This window comes from Aspergillus uvarum (assembly GCF_003184745.1).
Source record: "Aspergillus uvarum CBS 121591 unplaced genomic scaffold BO82scaffold_30, whole genome shotgun sequence".
Classification (NCBI taxonomy): domain Eukaryota; kingdom Fungi; phylum Ascomycota; class Eurotiomycetes; order Eurotiales; family Aspergillaceae; genus Aspergillus; species Aspergillus uvarum.
Window position 1 is genome coordinate 123969 of NW_020291327.1, and position 14156 is coordinate 138124.

At 49.0% G+C, this 14156-nt stretch overlaps 6 protein-coding genes across 6 annotated transcripts; 2 read left to right on the forward strand and 4 right to left on the reverse strand.

Moving 5' to 3' along the window:
• Window positions 1-1001: 1001 nt before the first annotated feature.
• On the forward strand, window positions 1002-2572 carry BO82DRAFT_415923 (NAD(P)/FAD-dependent oxidoreductase; the record flags this gene model as incomplete). Its single annotated transcript, XM_025639974.1, has 4 exons — window positions 1002-1242; window positions 1324-1613; window positions 1686-2256; window positions 2307-2572. The coding sequence occupies 4 exons, from the start codon at window positions 1002-1004 to the stop codon at window positions 2570-2572; spliced, it is 1368 nt and encodes a 455-aa protein (XP_025491469.1).
• Window positions 2573-3066: 494 nt separating this feature from the next.
• BO82DRAFT_415925 (NAD(P)/FAD-dependent oxidoreductase) lies at window positions 3067-4719 on the reverse strand (the record flags this gene model as incomplete). Its single annotated transcript, XM_025639975.1, has 3 exons — window positions 3067-3999; window positions 4056-4636; window positions 4704-4719. 3 exons carry the CDS (start codon window positions 4717-4719, stop codon window positions 3067-3069), a joined length of 1530 nt encoding a protein of 509 aa, XP_025491470.1.
• A 1032-nt stretch (window positions 4720-5751) lies between these two features.
• On the reverse strand, window positions 5752-7465 carry BO82DRAFT_415928 (aldehyde dehydrogenase; the record flags this gene model as incomplete). Its single annotated transcript, XM_025639976.1, has 3 exons — window positions 7291-7465; window positions 6872-7237; window positions 5752-6763 (listed from the first exon to the last, which is right to left on the reverse strand). Exons 1-3 carry the CDS (start codon window positions 7416-7418, stop codon window positions 5752-5754), a joined length of 1506 nt encoding a protein of 501 aa, XP_025491471.1. The 5' UTR covers window positions 7419-7465.
• Window positions 7466-7750: 285 nt separating this feature from the next.
• Window positions 7751-9373, forward strand: BO82DRAFT_415930 (uncharacterized protein; the record flags this gene model as incomplete). The annotated part of the gene is made up of 2 exons (XM_025639977.1): window positions 7751-8912; window positions 8957-9373. The coding sequence occupies exons 1-2, from the start codon at window positions 7830-7832 to the stop codon at window positions 9371-9373; spliced, it is 1500 nt and encodes a 499-aa protein (XP_025491472.1). The 5' UTR covers window positions 7751-7829.
• A 590-nt stretch (window positions 9374-9963) lies between these two features.
• On the reverse strand, window positions 9964-10771 carry BO82DRAFT_284602 (uncharacterized protein; the record flags this gene model as incomplete). The annotated part of the gene is made up of 3 exons (XM_025631461.1): window positions 9964-10226; window positions 10288-10646; window positions 10710-10771. Coding segments are annotated over 3 exons (684 nt in total), but the record flags the coding sequence as incomplete, so codon positions are not given.
• Window positions 10772-11486: 715 nt separating this feature from the next.
• BO82DRAFT_392448 (pepsin-like aspartic protease) lies at window positions 11487-13743 on the reverse strand. The gene is made up of 3 exons (XM_025638620.1): window positions 13433-13743; window positions 13047-13368; window positions 11487-12969 (listed from the first exon to the last, which is right to left on the reverse strand). Exons 1-3 carry the CDS (start codon window positions 13607-13609, stop codon window positions 11975-11977), a joined length of 1494 nt encoding a protein of 497 aa, XP_025491474.1. The 5' UTR covers window positions 13610-13743; the 3' UTR covers window positions 11487-11974.
• Window positions 13744-14156: the final 413 nt, after the last annotated feature.

A 14156-nucleotide genomic window follows, 5' to 3' on the forward strand; every position in this document is an offset into this window, starting at 1 on the left:
AATCACCTGCTGCAGCCTTATCGGGCCTGATGCATGAACCAAGCCTTGGAATGCGGGGTACATCCATGGATTTATTTCCCCACCACGGACATCATTCTAGTTGGGAAAACCATTGCGGACTTCGAATCGACTTGATATCTACACCACCCATGTCTTGACCGCGGCCTCTATTCATCATTTCTCATTAATATGCCTCACCGAATATTCTACAGTCAAAAGCTAAGAAGACCAACCTCTATGCTACACTACTCCAGGGTTCCCGAGCAACATAAGTTCATTCGATGCTTCCACGATCTCACGACTTAGATGCTACCAGCAGCATGGTTCAATAGGGGATGACTCATGTTACATTCCGAGCACGAACCTTGCTGCATGAATCCGTAAAGCTGCAGGTGGAAAGGCGTATTTTTGCTTTTTGCATCAAGGGAGGATCTTATTATCTGGAAAGCCCAAGGCAGCCTCAGCTCTGGAAGCGAATGTCACGCCTAGCATTGCGAAGGGTCTTGGGCAACCCCCAATTCATATTTCCAACTCAGGATTCCGTGCGGAGATCACATCTCATCCAAATCACTTGGAAACGGTCACGGGCTGGGTGGGGGCTGTAATCGCTTTGGGTGGCGATAAGATGCCTGTCCGGGTGACCGGGATCCAATCTGATAACCTTTTACGTAATTGATTGCCGAAAACCCAGATAGGAAAGTCTATACGGTTACGTAAGCTCACATCTCCCACTGTAGGGTAACGGACATATGGCGATGTGAAGTCATTAATGGCATATTGATATGCCTATTGAGGAAGTAGAGTACGAGGGATAATGGTCCAAAACGGTGCAAGGAACAAGAACATGGTAGCTAGAGGCTCACGAGATGGTGATTGCATGCATTTATGCAAGCCCATATAGCTGGTGAGCTGGCAATGCTTGTGACATATTTGATTCAATTGCACGCAGCCAACGCACCGACAAATACAGGCTGATAATACCGAGCACTGCCCTTACAATCATGAGCCCCGGTCAGTTTCCGCATCCAAACGGGATGTCAACCTTTTGGACAGAGGGAGACGGTGACATCGACAATATCAGATCCACGGATCACCTTCCATCTGAGAATGCGATTGTGATTATTGGAGGCGGCTACAGTGCTGCGTCTCTTCTAACGCATATCTTGGACTCATATCCAAAGCATCCCTCAGTGGTAGTGATCGAGGCCCGTCAGCTTTGTTCGGGAGCCACCGGACGAAATGGTAATCAGGAAGCAAGTCCAAATTCTTCAATAAGCCATCAGAAAATAGGATAGGACCTCTAATTTTGATGAATTTGTCTAGGAGGCCATCTGAAGCCTGATTTGTATGCCAGCCCTTCTCGCATTGGTGAAGTATTTGGTTCAACAGCTGCAGAGGAGCTTGTGGAATTCGAAGCGAACAATGTCCGTGCCGTGAAGAACTTTGTCGAGAAGGAGAAAATACAATGTGAGATGGTGCTCACGCGTGCGACTGATGTTGTGTTTACCGAGAAGCAAGTTGAAGCCGCCACTAAAGGAATTCAAAGTCTGCGAGATGCTGGCGTAAGAGCATTGGATGATGTCTGGTATACTAGTGGTACTGAAGCTGCAATGGTATGTTCATTGTTCTGGACTCATCGTACCCAATGCCTACCAGTACAAATCCTGACCTCTCTTTACGTCCAGGTTTCAGGTGTGAAGGATGCAAAAGGTTGCTTCACTTACACCGCAGGTCATATCTGGCCATACAAACTAGTCCATCACATGTTCCGCCGCGCTCTCGAGCGAGGTGTGAACATACAGACAAATACTCGCGTCGAACATTTGTCTACAGCGGCCGATGCGGATGGTTGGTGGAAGATATCCACAAACCGTGGGGTTCTCAAAGCCAAGAAGATTGTTATTGCGACCAACGCCTACACACAGGCCTTACTCCCAGAATACAAGGATCGCATCATTCCGTACCGAGCCGTCAGCTGCCACATAACGACGCCTAAGCCTGCACCCTTGCTGACCAACACCTATTCGCTCAAATTCAGCGAGTGGGACTTTGACTACCTCATCCCGCGTAAAGATGGCTCCATCATCGTTGGAGGGGCTCGGTCGGCCTACTTCGCAGACAAGGACCAGTGGTACGGAAATGTCGACGATAGTACCCTTATAGATGGTGTACGGAAATATTTCGATGGATATATGCAACGTCATTTCCGAGGTTGGGAACAGAGTGACGCTTCAGTCAAAGAGATCTGGACAGGCAGTAAGTTTCATCTCGAGATCATGACACGAGCAAGGTACTAAGACGTCTAGTAATGGGCTATTCGTGCGATAAGGTGCCTCGCTTGGGGCCAATACCCGGAAAAGAAGGGTTGTTTGTAATGGGTGGCTGGACGGGTCATGGCATGCCCCAGATATTTCTCGCAGCTAAAGGTATGGCCGACATGGTGGTTGGTGGTGTCTCGTACCAGGAGACGGGACTTCCTCGAATCTTCGAAGAAACAGAGATCCGGCTGAAGAATGGCCCAAACAAGGTGTTAGATAGCTGGCGTACTTCTACTGGTCGGTCTCGTCTCTAAGGCCTCTTTCCCATCCTGGGCGTCAAAACCTTGTTCGTTTGCTGCCATTTGACCAATCAAGCAATGACCGCATGGATAGCAGTCCCTTCGTTAAAACAGAAAGAAATATCTCCGAATGAAACTCTACTGGTTATAATAGTCATACAATGTATTAGAGATTGTGATCAGAAACATTAGACAGGTCGAAATAACTTTATAATGAATAGATTTGTCGGTTGGCATCTGCGGTGTTCTGGACGTTGCAAAAACGACTTGAGCCCTGAACACGTTTTACTTAGGGTGGCAATGGGAGTCAGCAGGCTTAGAGTGACGAAAGTCGAGATAACTCATGAGGCCCACTATGATGATTTGTAATCGATGGGTGTGCTTGTGGTAGTAGATAATATAAGAAGTATTACACGTAAATATGAGATTGAATACTGTCAAATAGCGAAATGAAGGATGAATAGATCTCAAGGATCTCAAAACATAGCTGGCCCTATCTTCACCTAGAATCAAAGACTTGCCTTGGCCGTGGTTTGAGGAGCGTTCTGTGCAAGCTGTTTGAATTTCTCCAGAATATGCTTCGTGTCCATCTGGTGAAGGAATCGGGCCTCGTTGATCAAGAAGCACCGAGGGAACCAGGTCGGGGCTTCTTTCCCCATAATCAGCTCCACGAGGGCTTTGCCAGACAACCAGGCTTTGTCCATTCCATAGCCATTGTACGCTCCGCAGATCCACTCTCCGGTTCCTTTGCGTGCTGTCAAACACTCCGGCAACAATCCCACTAGTGGGAGGCAATCGGAAGTATGACCTTGTATTCCAGTCCAGATCTCTTTTAACTCAGGTTGTGAGACCCCTGCTTGTTCGAAATAAGTCGGCAAAAAGGTCTGAAGATATTGGCGAGCATCAGAAGATACTTTGGAATCATCGGCAGTCAAGACGTCTAGAATATTTGCTGTTTCAGTGCCCACCCATATATGGCCCGTGCGAGTGTGCTGTTGTAGATACATAAGGCCGCTTCTGTAAAGGCTTGACACCCCATCAAGTGAAGTCTGTTCTATCGAGCTCCAGGAGAAGCTGTCTCCCTTGTTCTCGAAATGGGCTCCCATACTTTGCACGGACATTGTGCCTCGGAATGGATAAACATGTCCTCTCAATGCCGGAAGCAGATGAGCGGCAAATGCATTGGTACAATGGACAACATGGCGGGCTCTGATACGCCCGCGCGGTGTAGTCACAATGTAAGGGTAGGCCTTTGAGATTTCACTCGAGTGTTCGGCCGATTCTTCGTGGTTGATTGCAATCACCGGTGTGTTGGCTTCAAGGGATAGTCGGTCGGCATGGACTTCCAACAGCCGTTGGAAGATTCCAGTAAACAAGCGATAAGGTGAGAGAGCAGCGGCTTCGTGATCAAATCCTCCAATAGCGCCTTTCACATTATGTTTCTTGAAGATTTATGAGTGCCATAACCAAAAGGATATATTTGGCCCGTTCGACTCACCTTTAGCAGGTTGTAGCCACTCACAACGCGATGGTATGCCTTTTTGTCAGGGAACGCTTCACAAAAAGCATCAAGAGAAGTCTCGGCCTTCTGCCATGATTCTTTGTCTGTAACGGCCATTATCTTGCGCACATCTCTCATCTCACTCTCGGTTTGTAGTTGAGGGTCTGCATTGCGAACCATCTCACGGAGTTGCTGAACATTCATCAAGCTGAATTGAGTCATTTGTATCGCGTTTTCCTTGCCATGTCGCTCAACCATCTCCATGAATGTTCGCCCGACAGGTGATACGAGCTGGCCACCGTTGCGCCCAGTGGCGCCGCTGACAAAGGTTCTGGCCTCTAAAACAGTGACATGAGCGTGGTGATCCATGTCAAGGATACCCTGGGTCACACTGCAGCCTGTGATACCAGAGCCGATCACGATGTAATCAGTGGTCTGTGGGAGAGTCGATGACTGGATGTTGGCAATTGTGGGATGCGGAGGCAGCTGCCATGCTGATACTGTTGGATTGGCGCTAGGAAGTTTTGGATCGTGAGTTATGGCTTTGTAAATTGCATCAACCACTTCCTGAGAGATACCTAGATCCAGCGGATTGACATTTTAGCTGCCTTTCTTTAGCATATCTCCTGTTTCATGTTCACACACCTTCGGTCAGGGCCATCTTTCACGTTTGAGTCGGAGTTCTTGTTTTTTTTTGGCACTCGAGTCTTGTGTTGGTCAACACTCAAGAATGTTCAGATTATAAAGTTGAAACGATCTCATCGAGAGTTTTAAAAGTGAACTCAGCAAAGCCTGGAGCTTGCTAGGAAGGCCGTTGGCACTCCATTGCTAGCATACTACAGCCGTGGCCGGAGTCCCGCTCCCCGGGATCCATTCTGCTACATGCGGAAATGGTATACGGGCGGAGATAATCCTTGTGGGGCACTTTCAACGCAAAAACGCCCTTAGGACGCGATACAGCGCATGGGTTCCGAATAGACTTTCTTGATCAGGACTTGTAGCAAAACGCTGGTCACAATACAATATCGCTTGAATTTGACCAATCGTTACTGGTATTCTATCAGGAAACTAGTCCATATAATGTTGAAAAGATATCGTCGGTTTCGAGGGCCCGTGCTAGTGCGATAAACGAGGAGGGGTTTATCGTTGCGATATCTATCGTCAACCCTATCGCAGGGATGGGCGAAATCGTTGCGATATCGCAATGCCGCAGGGTATCATCAGTAAGATCTCACATACTTTTACATCTTTCTCGTGAAAAGCATTAATTGTAGCGTTCTGATAGCGCTGCTAGGAGGCGTGTCAGGGTGACCAGAGAATAGAAATGCATGGTGGATCGATCAGAGGTTCAGCGTTTGAAACTGGAGGCACAGACCTGCTCGCGTTCATAGTAGCCACGCGATCACATGCATGTTAACATTCCAATGAGAGGCCACGGCAATTGGAAAACTAGAAGAACCTTAACTGTTTGGTGAAACATGAGGGATTGATCATCTTCACTACTCCCTATATCGAAGACTTGAATAGTTAGGAGGGTGTATTGACGTCCATGCTTTTCAGTACAAGATTCATTAAACACCATTTGCTTTCTGATTGTTCCAACTCGGTAGATTCTGCAACTAAGGCAATCAATTCTGTCAAACTTTATTTATCTCCGAACTAGCTGATATGATAGTAACGATGCCCCAGTCAATCATACCGCCGGACAAAGATTGGTGAAAACCGATTTCAGCTGGGAATAGGCCTCGAGTGCCGCTGGGCCGAGTTCTCTCCCAATTCCGCTCTGCTTGACTCCTCCAAAAGGTACTCGGTAATCACTTCCTTGATTACAATTAATCCACACCATGCCAGATCTTAGCTCGCGGGTCATGCGATGAGCGCGGGCAATATCTCTCGTACAGACAGCAGCCGCGAGCCCGAACTTGGTTTCGTTAGAAAGAGCGATGACTTCATCTTCCGTGCGGAACTTCATCACTACTCCAAGTGGTCCGAAGATCTCCTCTTTATACACCTTCATGTTTGAGTGAACATTAGCCACAATGGTAGGGGCAACATAGAAACCTTTTCCATTCGGACGGTCGGTAGCGGTCGTGCCACCAGTCAAGATCAGGGCACCCTCATCCTTGGCTGATTTGGCAAAGGACAGGACCTTCTCGCTTTGCTCCTTCGAGACTTGAGGTCCATGGTATGTGGTGTCCTCAAATGGATCCCCAACAATGCTGATCTTGGCCGTGAACTCGACCAATCGCTGACAAAATGTATCGTAAATGTCTTCATGCACGAAGATTCGAGACGTCGAAGTGCAGATTTGGCCCATGTTTCCCATGACACCATAGTGCGCGCATTGGATGGCATTCTCGAGGTACGCATCGTCAAAGACAATCAGAGGGCTCTTTCCGCCAGTCTCTAACGTTATGTTTGTCAGATTCTCGCTGGCTATTTTCATGATCTCCTTCCCTGTTTCGGTGCTACCTGTAAAAGCCACCTTGTCTACCTCGGGGTGGCGGACCAGAGCTGAGCCAGCTTCTTTTCCGTAGCCGTTCAAGATGTTGACAACACCTGGTGGGAATCCAGCCTCAACTATCAGGTTGGCAAAATACAATATAGATAGTGGTGTTTGTTCCGCTGCTTTTATGACAACGGTATTGCCGCAAGCTAAGGCCGGGCCCAATTTCCAGCTTGCCATGCCGAGCGGATAGTTCCATCTGATTGAAAAAATTTCAGTAAGCGGACAAACATTTCCTCTTCAGATAACAACAGCCGGGTAGGCAGCCTGCTCACAGCAGAAGACCGAGGGATGGTTGATCACATACGGGATGATTTGAGCACAGACTCCAATGGGCTCCCGAATGGTTTGCGCGGCAGTTGAACGAGAGGTTTCAATTGTTTGACCATATTGCTTGTCTGCCCAGCCCGCATAGTAGCGAAACACATTAAAAACCTCTGCGATATCGCCGAGCGCGCTTTTGTAGGGCTTCCCGTTGTCCATTGTTTCAATTGTCGCCAATGTCTTCTGCTCGCGCTCAACCAAATCCGCCAATCGCGAAAGTAGTTTACCGCGAGAGGTTCCGACTAAGCCACGCCAGGCATCATTTTCAAGCGCAGCTCGTGCGGCACCAACAGCTTTGTTCACATCGCTGGCAGTGGCAGCATAGACAGAGGCAATTTCAAGCTCGGTTCTGATATGACTTGTTAACTCAACTTCGCACAGTCGGCTTCGCAAAAAACATACGCCGGATTGATCGATTTTATCATCTGATTGTTCGAGGAACAAACCCAGGTGTTATTGATGAAAAGACCAACAGGCTGCATGTACGTCACGCCATTTGGCGCTGTGATGGACTCAGCAAGGTCAGACATATTAAACGAAAGAATCGTTTCACGGAATGTAGCGTTTCTGATGTTAGACGACCCCAGCGTTGTTGAATTATAGGGTTGGATGTCGATAAGTTCCGGGGCTTTCACTTAATTCTAGACAGTCAACGGAGGAACTGACATCGTATAAAGTTACCGAATCTAGCACTAGGGCCCACTCCCATTGATATCCAACTTTACGAACGGGAATTAGTCAATCCTAGGCTATAGGTAATGATCGTAAACACTCGCTCTTTACGGCTAATGATCTCGTATATTGCCACCCACCACAACTTGGGGCATCCCGTAATTCTAAGTCGCAACACATATTTCCAGTACACGGTTGCCCACTATTTCGTGATCTCTGATCACTGTCTAACTAGTACAACAATCTTCTTCAACTGATTCGCCGCCGCCATGCCTGACGTTGAATATTCAGTGGCACAGAATCCCAAAGATACAATAGCTCTTTGTGATCGTGATGGTGTTTCGAAACTAAACAACACCGACGCTGCCGACCCTTCGGTAATCGGTAGCATTGTCGATATTCCTCGCCAATTCAACCTGCTCAGCGTGTTTGCAATAGGCTATTCCATCTGCACGGCGCCCAGCGCCTTGATTCTATCACTGGGTGTGATTATCGGAAGTGGTGGACAAGCGACGTTGATATGGGGCCAAGTTGCGATCTACTTAGTCTCTCTTTGCATGGCCTTTTGCCTCGCGGAGTTATCTTCAGCATACCCAAGCGCCGGAGGCCAGTATTACTGGGCTGCAGTGTTAGCTCCCAAGTCATGGAGCAAAGCAAGTGCATTTGTCATTGGCCATTTGAGTTGGGCCTCTGCCGTGTGCGCCTGTGCATCTATGCTGGTCTCGCTGGCGGAAATGGTTAGTGCCATGTATGAAATACGACATGGCAATATTGAATTGCCCGCCTGGGTCAATTTCGTCATTTATCAGGCTATCAACCTTATCATGTTTGTTTTCAATTGCCGGGAAGCTATATTGCCGGCTTTGAGTCGTTTTTGGCTGGCAGTCTCTTTGGCAGCGAGCTTCATCTGCTTCGTTTCGATGCTTGCCCGAGCACCAGTCAAACAATCTGCGACCTTCATCTTCACCGACTTCACCAATCTAACCGGCTGGCCTGATGGCATATCGTTTCTCACGGGTCTTTTAGGCGTCAACTGGGGTTTTTCCTGTCTTGACGCTGTGACACACATGGCCGAGGAGATCCCAAATCCGCGGGAAAGCATCCCCAAAGCTTTGATTGGTACCGTCATTATCAACGCCGTGCTATCTTGGCCTATGGCAATTGCGGTGCTCTGCTGCATACAGAATATCGAAGGGGTTGCCAACTCGTCAATCGGTCTTTCGTCTCTTTCCCTCTTTATGCAGATATTCGAAGGGAGCACTGCAGGGCCTATAATGCTTCAGTGTATGCTGTTTCTCGGAGGCTTGGGGGCTGTCTTCAGTATCCACACTTGGCAGTCCCGGCTAACTGGAGTATCGCTCGCGATAACGGACTCATATTTGCAAAATATACCAAGAGAATTGCACCGGCGCCGTACGAGACCCCTTTTTGGTCTCATGTTTATTCGAGCATTTTCGTTGCATTGCTGGGTTGTTTGTATCTTGGCTCCTCCCTTGCCTTCAACGCTTTCTCAGGATGTCTGATTCAATTGCAATATGTTTGCTACTCGTTCTGCATTATTTGCCTTCTTGCTCGAGGGCGGGATTCTATCCCACATGGACCATTTTGGCTTGGGCGTTTTGGACATGTCTGTAACATTGTTGCAGTCCTGTGGACCTTATTTGCCTTGATATTTTATTCCTTCCCTCCTTACAAAGATGTCACCCCCAGCACGATGAACTACACCTCGGTAGTTCTGGTGGCATTCCTGGTTTTGGCGGTCGCTTTTTATTTTGGTTTCGGTCGGAAGAGGTTCAGACCTCCGACAGAGTGAACCGGTCGGGAGGTTTACTGTCACCTAGCTTGCCTTTATGAGTCCTCCTGTACAATCAGGTTTTTGTTTAAGATTCAATTAGTACAGTCTTTCGCGCAATTTGTAGCACTCGAACCAAATAAGAGAAATGCTTGCGTCTAGGAAAAAGGGAATTCCAAGTTCCAAAGACCACCCTCCCAGGTTTATTGAGGGCATCCTAAAAATTCATTGATGATCAATGTTCCCAAAGGATAGTGGCCAGTGTCACTGGAAGCAGCCCGATATGCTTGTTCGCTATCCATAACAAGGGATAGGAGGAGTCATTGCCAAGCAGCTGTCACCTACAAGTGCAATCTCAGATCTCCTTCGGCTGTACTACGAGATACTGGTTCAAGTCGTCGACCCGAAATCTATCAATTCGTTGCTCATACAATAGATTTAGAACTTCGAGCAGATGCTATTTATTCCATTGCTAAGACTGTGTGCTTGATCCACCTGCGAGACTTCCTTCTGCACGATTGCTCGTTGACTACCAGGGCTACCAGGACAAACTGAAAAGCATAACATTTGTCCTTGAGCCCCTTTGTTTTGGCCCAAGAACGCTTTCACTTTCATGCCTTCGTTTTCAGTGCCCAGCATGACTTCAAAAAGTCTTCAATAGTTGTCCTGCGGACATCAGGGAAGAGGGTACTCAGATCCGTGCCCGGAATGTCGTATCCGTTTCCAGCCGCTGCGAGAATCGTGCCAGCAACCACAGCATAGAGCGTTTCCATATCACCACCAAGCACCTCTTGCTTTGTGTTTGATGGCAAAATTACTGGTTTGCCACCTCGAATATTGTCCCTTAAGTCAAAAACTATTTCAAACTTTTGCCCTTTTAAATGCGCGTCAATTATGTAGACATGAATGTGAGCTGGATCATCCACACAACTCACCTGTTGCCTGCTCAGCAATACTAACAATATCCTTAGGTTGTAGTTTGTTACCGATGACAGCACTCTCCCGGGGCCATTGCTCACCCGGGAGGCATATCAAGCGCTCGAGGTATCTGGCCACGTCGCTTGAGTGAGTTAGTACAAGTGTCTGTGATCCGTCATCAGGAACATGACACATCTTGTGGTCAAGGTCAAGAAAGAGCCACAATGGCGTTAAAGAAGTTTGAATAGGCTTGCAGGGTAGCCCAAGATAGTCGAGAAATATACCATTTCGAAGCAGCGTCCAGCTCAGATGCGGATATCTCGCTAGTTCTTCCGCTGCTTCTACCGGCTGCAATTTAGGAGGGTAAACAAGGATGCTAGAAGTAATCAAGGCATTAGAGGATGTTCCCATAACAGTAGAGAGAAGTGGTAGGACTTACTCTTCCGGTAGCTTGTAGTCCAAATTGAACTCACTGGGAACGAATTTGGAAACCGTTCCTGCTATTGGTGCTATCTGTGTGTCCTTCGCCTTCGCCGAATACGCCAGGTATGCATCAGACCCGACGCAAATATTTCGTGATTAGAATCGTGGTTCCTAACCCTTGCATAGCATCTGGCCCTCTGCCGCTGGCCAGGCTCACTGGAGCGTGGTAAGGTTGAGCAGACAGTCAGTTGAGGCGACACTTACTAACGAAGTCAAAGGCTCTAACTCCTCCCAAATTCAGAAATATGGTTGTCAGTTGTGCAAGAATATCTACAGGGAATCTTGGAAAATTAACCGTACTACATGGGGGTTCCAGACGGCTTCGTTACTTTTGTGGATGAACGTTTTGAGTAACATCGCAGCTATTAACTCTATGACCATGTGTATTCAGTCACTTATCTACATTGCAAATTCTGACTATGCGCTGCCGAGGTGGCACGCATATCTTGTAAGTCCCCCTCAAGACTTATCTATCAATAGATTCTGTCTAATCTCACAGTAAATATTTATAGGAGTTGCCGTGGCTTCGTGGGCTGTCAACTGCTACTTCCCCGATTTACTCCACCAGGTCACCATCGTGGGCAAGTCAAAATGAAACATGGCCCTGAATCCAGATGCTGACTCTTCACACAGGACTTGTGTTAAAAAAACACTTTAAATTATATAACCAACTCAGCCCCTTTTTATACTAGGATCTTTAGGATTTTTTATGGTCGAAAGTATTGTTCTTAGGGTTCTTTATTAGGGACTATCTTTAATTAACCCTTATTGTTAGGGTTATTGGGGTTTATCTTTTGCTGATAATTTTGCCGGCAGATTTTCCTCTTGCCGAGTGGCCGCAATGGTCTTCCGTAGCTGGTCTTTCCTGCTCTTTTTTGAATTATTTAAGGGCATTTTCAGGGGCTATCGCGTGTACATGCAGATTGTTGTGGCGGTGGTCGGCCCCAACTTAAGGCCATGTTGGCTTTCCCACAGGTGTTTGCTGTAACATCTCAATGTTTTCGAGCGGTCACACCACCACGAGGGTGTAAAACCCCGTCGAGGGAAATAGATTTAGATGTAATTTAATCACAAAATCAAACCATAAAGCAAAGTGGCGTGCTGTTTGGTGTAGCTGGCGCGTTTTTTGTCTTTTTCAACACAGACACATTCATTAAGGTAGATACATCATTCATGCAACACTGTCTACACGACCGTGTTCACTGAGTCGCCACAAGCATCTTACAATGCGAGCAACAAGCCCGCACCCAAGAGGCCAGGCAACAGATGGGCGGGGTGACCGGTCGCCAACGCCGCCATCCCCTTGGAGGTCGAGGTGCTACTCGCACCACCGGCCGTGGCAGCTTCGGTCGTAACCCCAGACCCAGACTCAGATCCAGACCCAGAGCCTGATCCTGAGGTCCCCTTCGGCACGGCCGTCGCAGTCGCCAAATTCGCGCCGTTGCCGGTTGCCGACGTGACGGCCGACGGCATGAGCGTCGCACCGGGAACCGAGCCACTGCCCGTCCCGATCTCCAGAATCTCATCGTCGACGCCGTCATACTTGGCGTCCGCAAGGGAAATCTCGTTGTTCGCAAGGTCGTACACCACGTACGCGCCGCGTAGGAACGGGTCGCCCATCAGGTTGACGCCGGCCTCACTGTACCCGAGTCCGAACAAACAGTCGCCCTTGGGGGTGTGCGGCGTGATGTAGTTCTCGAAGACGAGTTCGCGGAGCGGGATGGTGACCGTGGCGCCGGAGAAGCTGAAGGTGAGGTTGTGGTCAGAGGTGGCCATGTCGCAGGGGATGTAGCCGGCGTTGTCCTCCGTGGAGAAGCCCGCGCCCAGCGCCTTGTAGATCGGCTCGACGAGCTCCTGGGGCAGGGCGATGCTCGCGGAGCCGTTGTCCAGGGTGACGGCGAGCGGGAGGCCGGTAGTGTAGCTCTTGGTGCCGGCGTCGGTCGTCAGGGAGATGTCGCTCAGGGCGATGGTGAGCGAGCGGTATTGCCCGTATTCCGGCACGATGGGAACGGTCTGCAGCTCGCCTTGGTAGTGAGCTTTATTGACGCCGCCGAAGAGGAGGTTGCCTGTGCCGTCGAGCTTGTTGAGCCACAGGCTGTAGGCGGCGGACTTGATGGCGCCGCTCTTCACCAGGGCGTCGGCGAGTCCGTCGTATTCCTTGTCGAGGTTGGCGGCGGCGTAGGTGGCTGATGAATAGCTGATTCCGAGGATACCGTCTGCGGGGTTTGGAAGTACATGATTAGCACAGCCTGTGGACATCTGGATGATTGAAGGGGTTGTTGGCTCGGCTTACGGGGGTTGGCGCTTGTTTCGGCCAGGGCAAACTCCATGTCCTTCACTGTCGCGCCGCCAATGACCAGCTGGTCGGTGGCATAGGGACCAACCGCCAATGTTCCGCTGACATATGTGGCATTCATCTCGATGTCCAGCTTTTTGAAGGTGGAAGAATCCTTGCTGTTGAACAAGCCGGTCGAGGAGCAAACGTCGTCGTCTGTCGAGCAGTAACTGGAGCTGGGGATATTCACCCAGATGTCACTGCTGCCAGTATCGAGACTCAAAGAAAGGTTTTGAGGCGGGGTGCCGATGGTGATGTTCACCATGTAGTACATATTTTGCTAGTCGAGACTTTAGTAGCCTTCTCTTCGTTCCCAACCATCTTCACGGAAACCTTTCGCATACCTCATTATACAGGCTCGTGCTGGCAACCTTCGAAGCACGCTTCTGCAGCTGAGGCCCTTGGTGGCGCGAGATTGGGAGCCCCAGAACAGCAGGCTCATCACGCCTGTGCAGCGTAATAGCATTGACGCATTGCAAAGTAGCCAAAGCGGCGATCGGCAAGATAGAAGCCCCCCACATGATCGACAAACTCCACGACGATCCCAAACGTCGTCAAATGGCAGGTGCTGTTCCGCAAACGATCGATACCAGCTGCAGCACGAAACACAGAATGCACAATCTCCAAGCACCACGCAGGACAAAAGAGAAAAAAAATGCGCAAGCCAGGAGAAAGGGGAGAATCGGGCGTGACTTTCTACTTTTCCTAGTGCCATGACCCTTCGGCTACTACAGGTACTAATGCTCCTGAACCCATGGGGAACAAATTATTTTGGAGCATAATCTCCGACAGATGGCCGTGATTCGTTCCTATGCTCGGGGTCAGGCGGCTGTAAGCTCTCGATATGGTTTGGCGCTGACTGGAAAAGGAAAATCTCCACTTGTTGGTTGTAAGCGCACTGATAGTGCAGTCTTTAGCGTAATTAATGGCGTGATTGAACCAGTCACTGAGTCATGGAGCATTTTGGAGTGATATACAGTAGCATTGCGGAGTTCTATCCTATTGGACAGGACTTGCTGTGCACTTGTTCAACTTTGTTCGACTGCGGAAACAGCCGTGGAAGCCTAA

What these genes read in the sequence shown, in the direction of transcription:
- BO82DRAFT_392448 (XM_025638620.1), bottom strand. Translation starts at nt 13,609, where the DNA reads ATGTGGGGGGCTTCTATCTTGCCGATCGCCGCTTTGGCTACTTTGCAA. An exon ending in GCACGAGCCTGTATAATGAG is followed by an intron (nt 13,369 to 13,432) that starts GTATGCGAAAGG and finishes AGTCTCGACTAG; the next exon opens with CAAAATATGTACTACATGGT. An exon ending in CGAAACAAGCGCCAACCCCC is followed by an intron (nt 12,970 to 13,046) that starts GTAAGCCGAGCC and finishes CAAACCCCGCAG; the next exon opens with ACGGTATCCTCGGAATCAGC.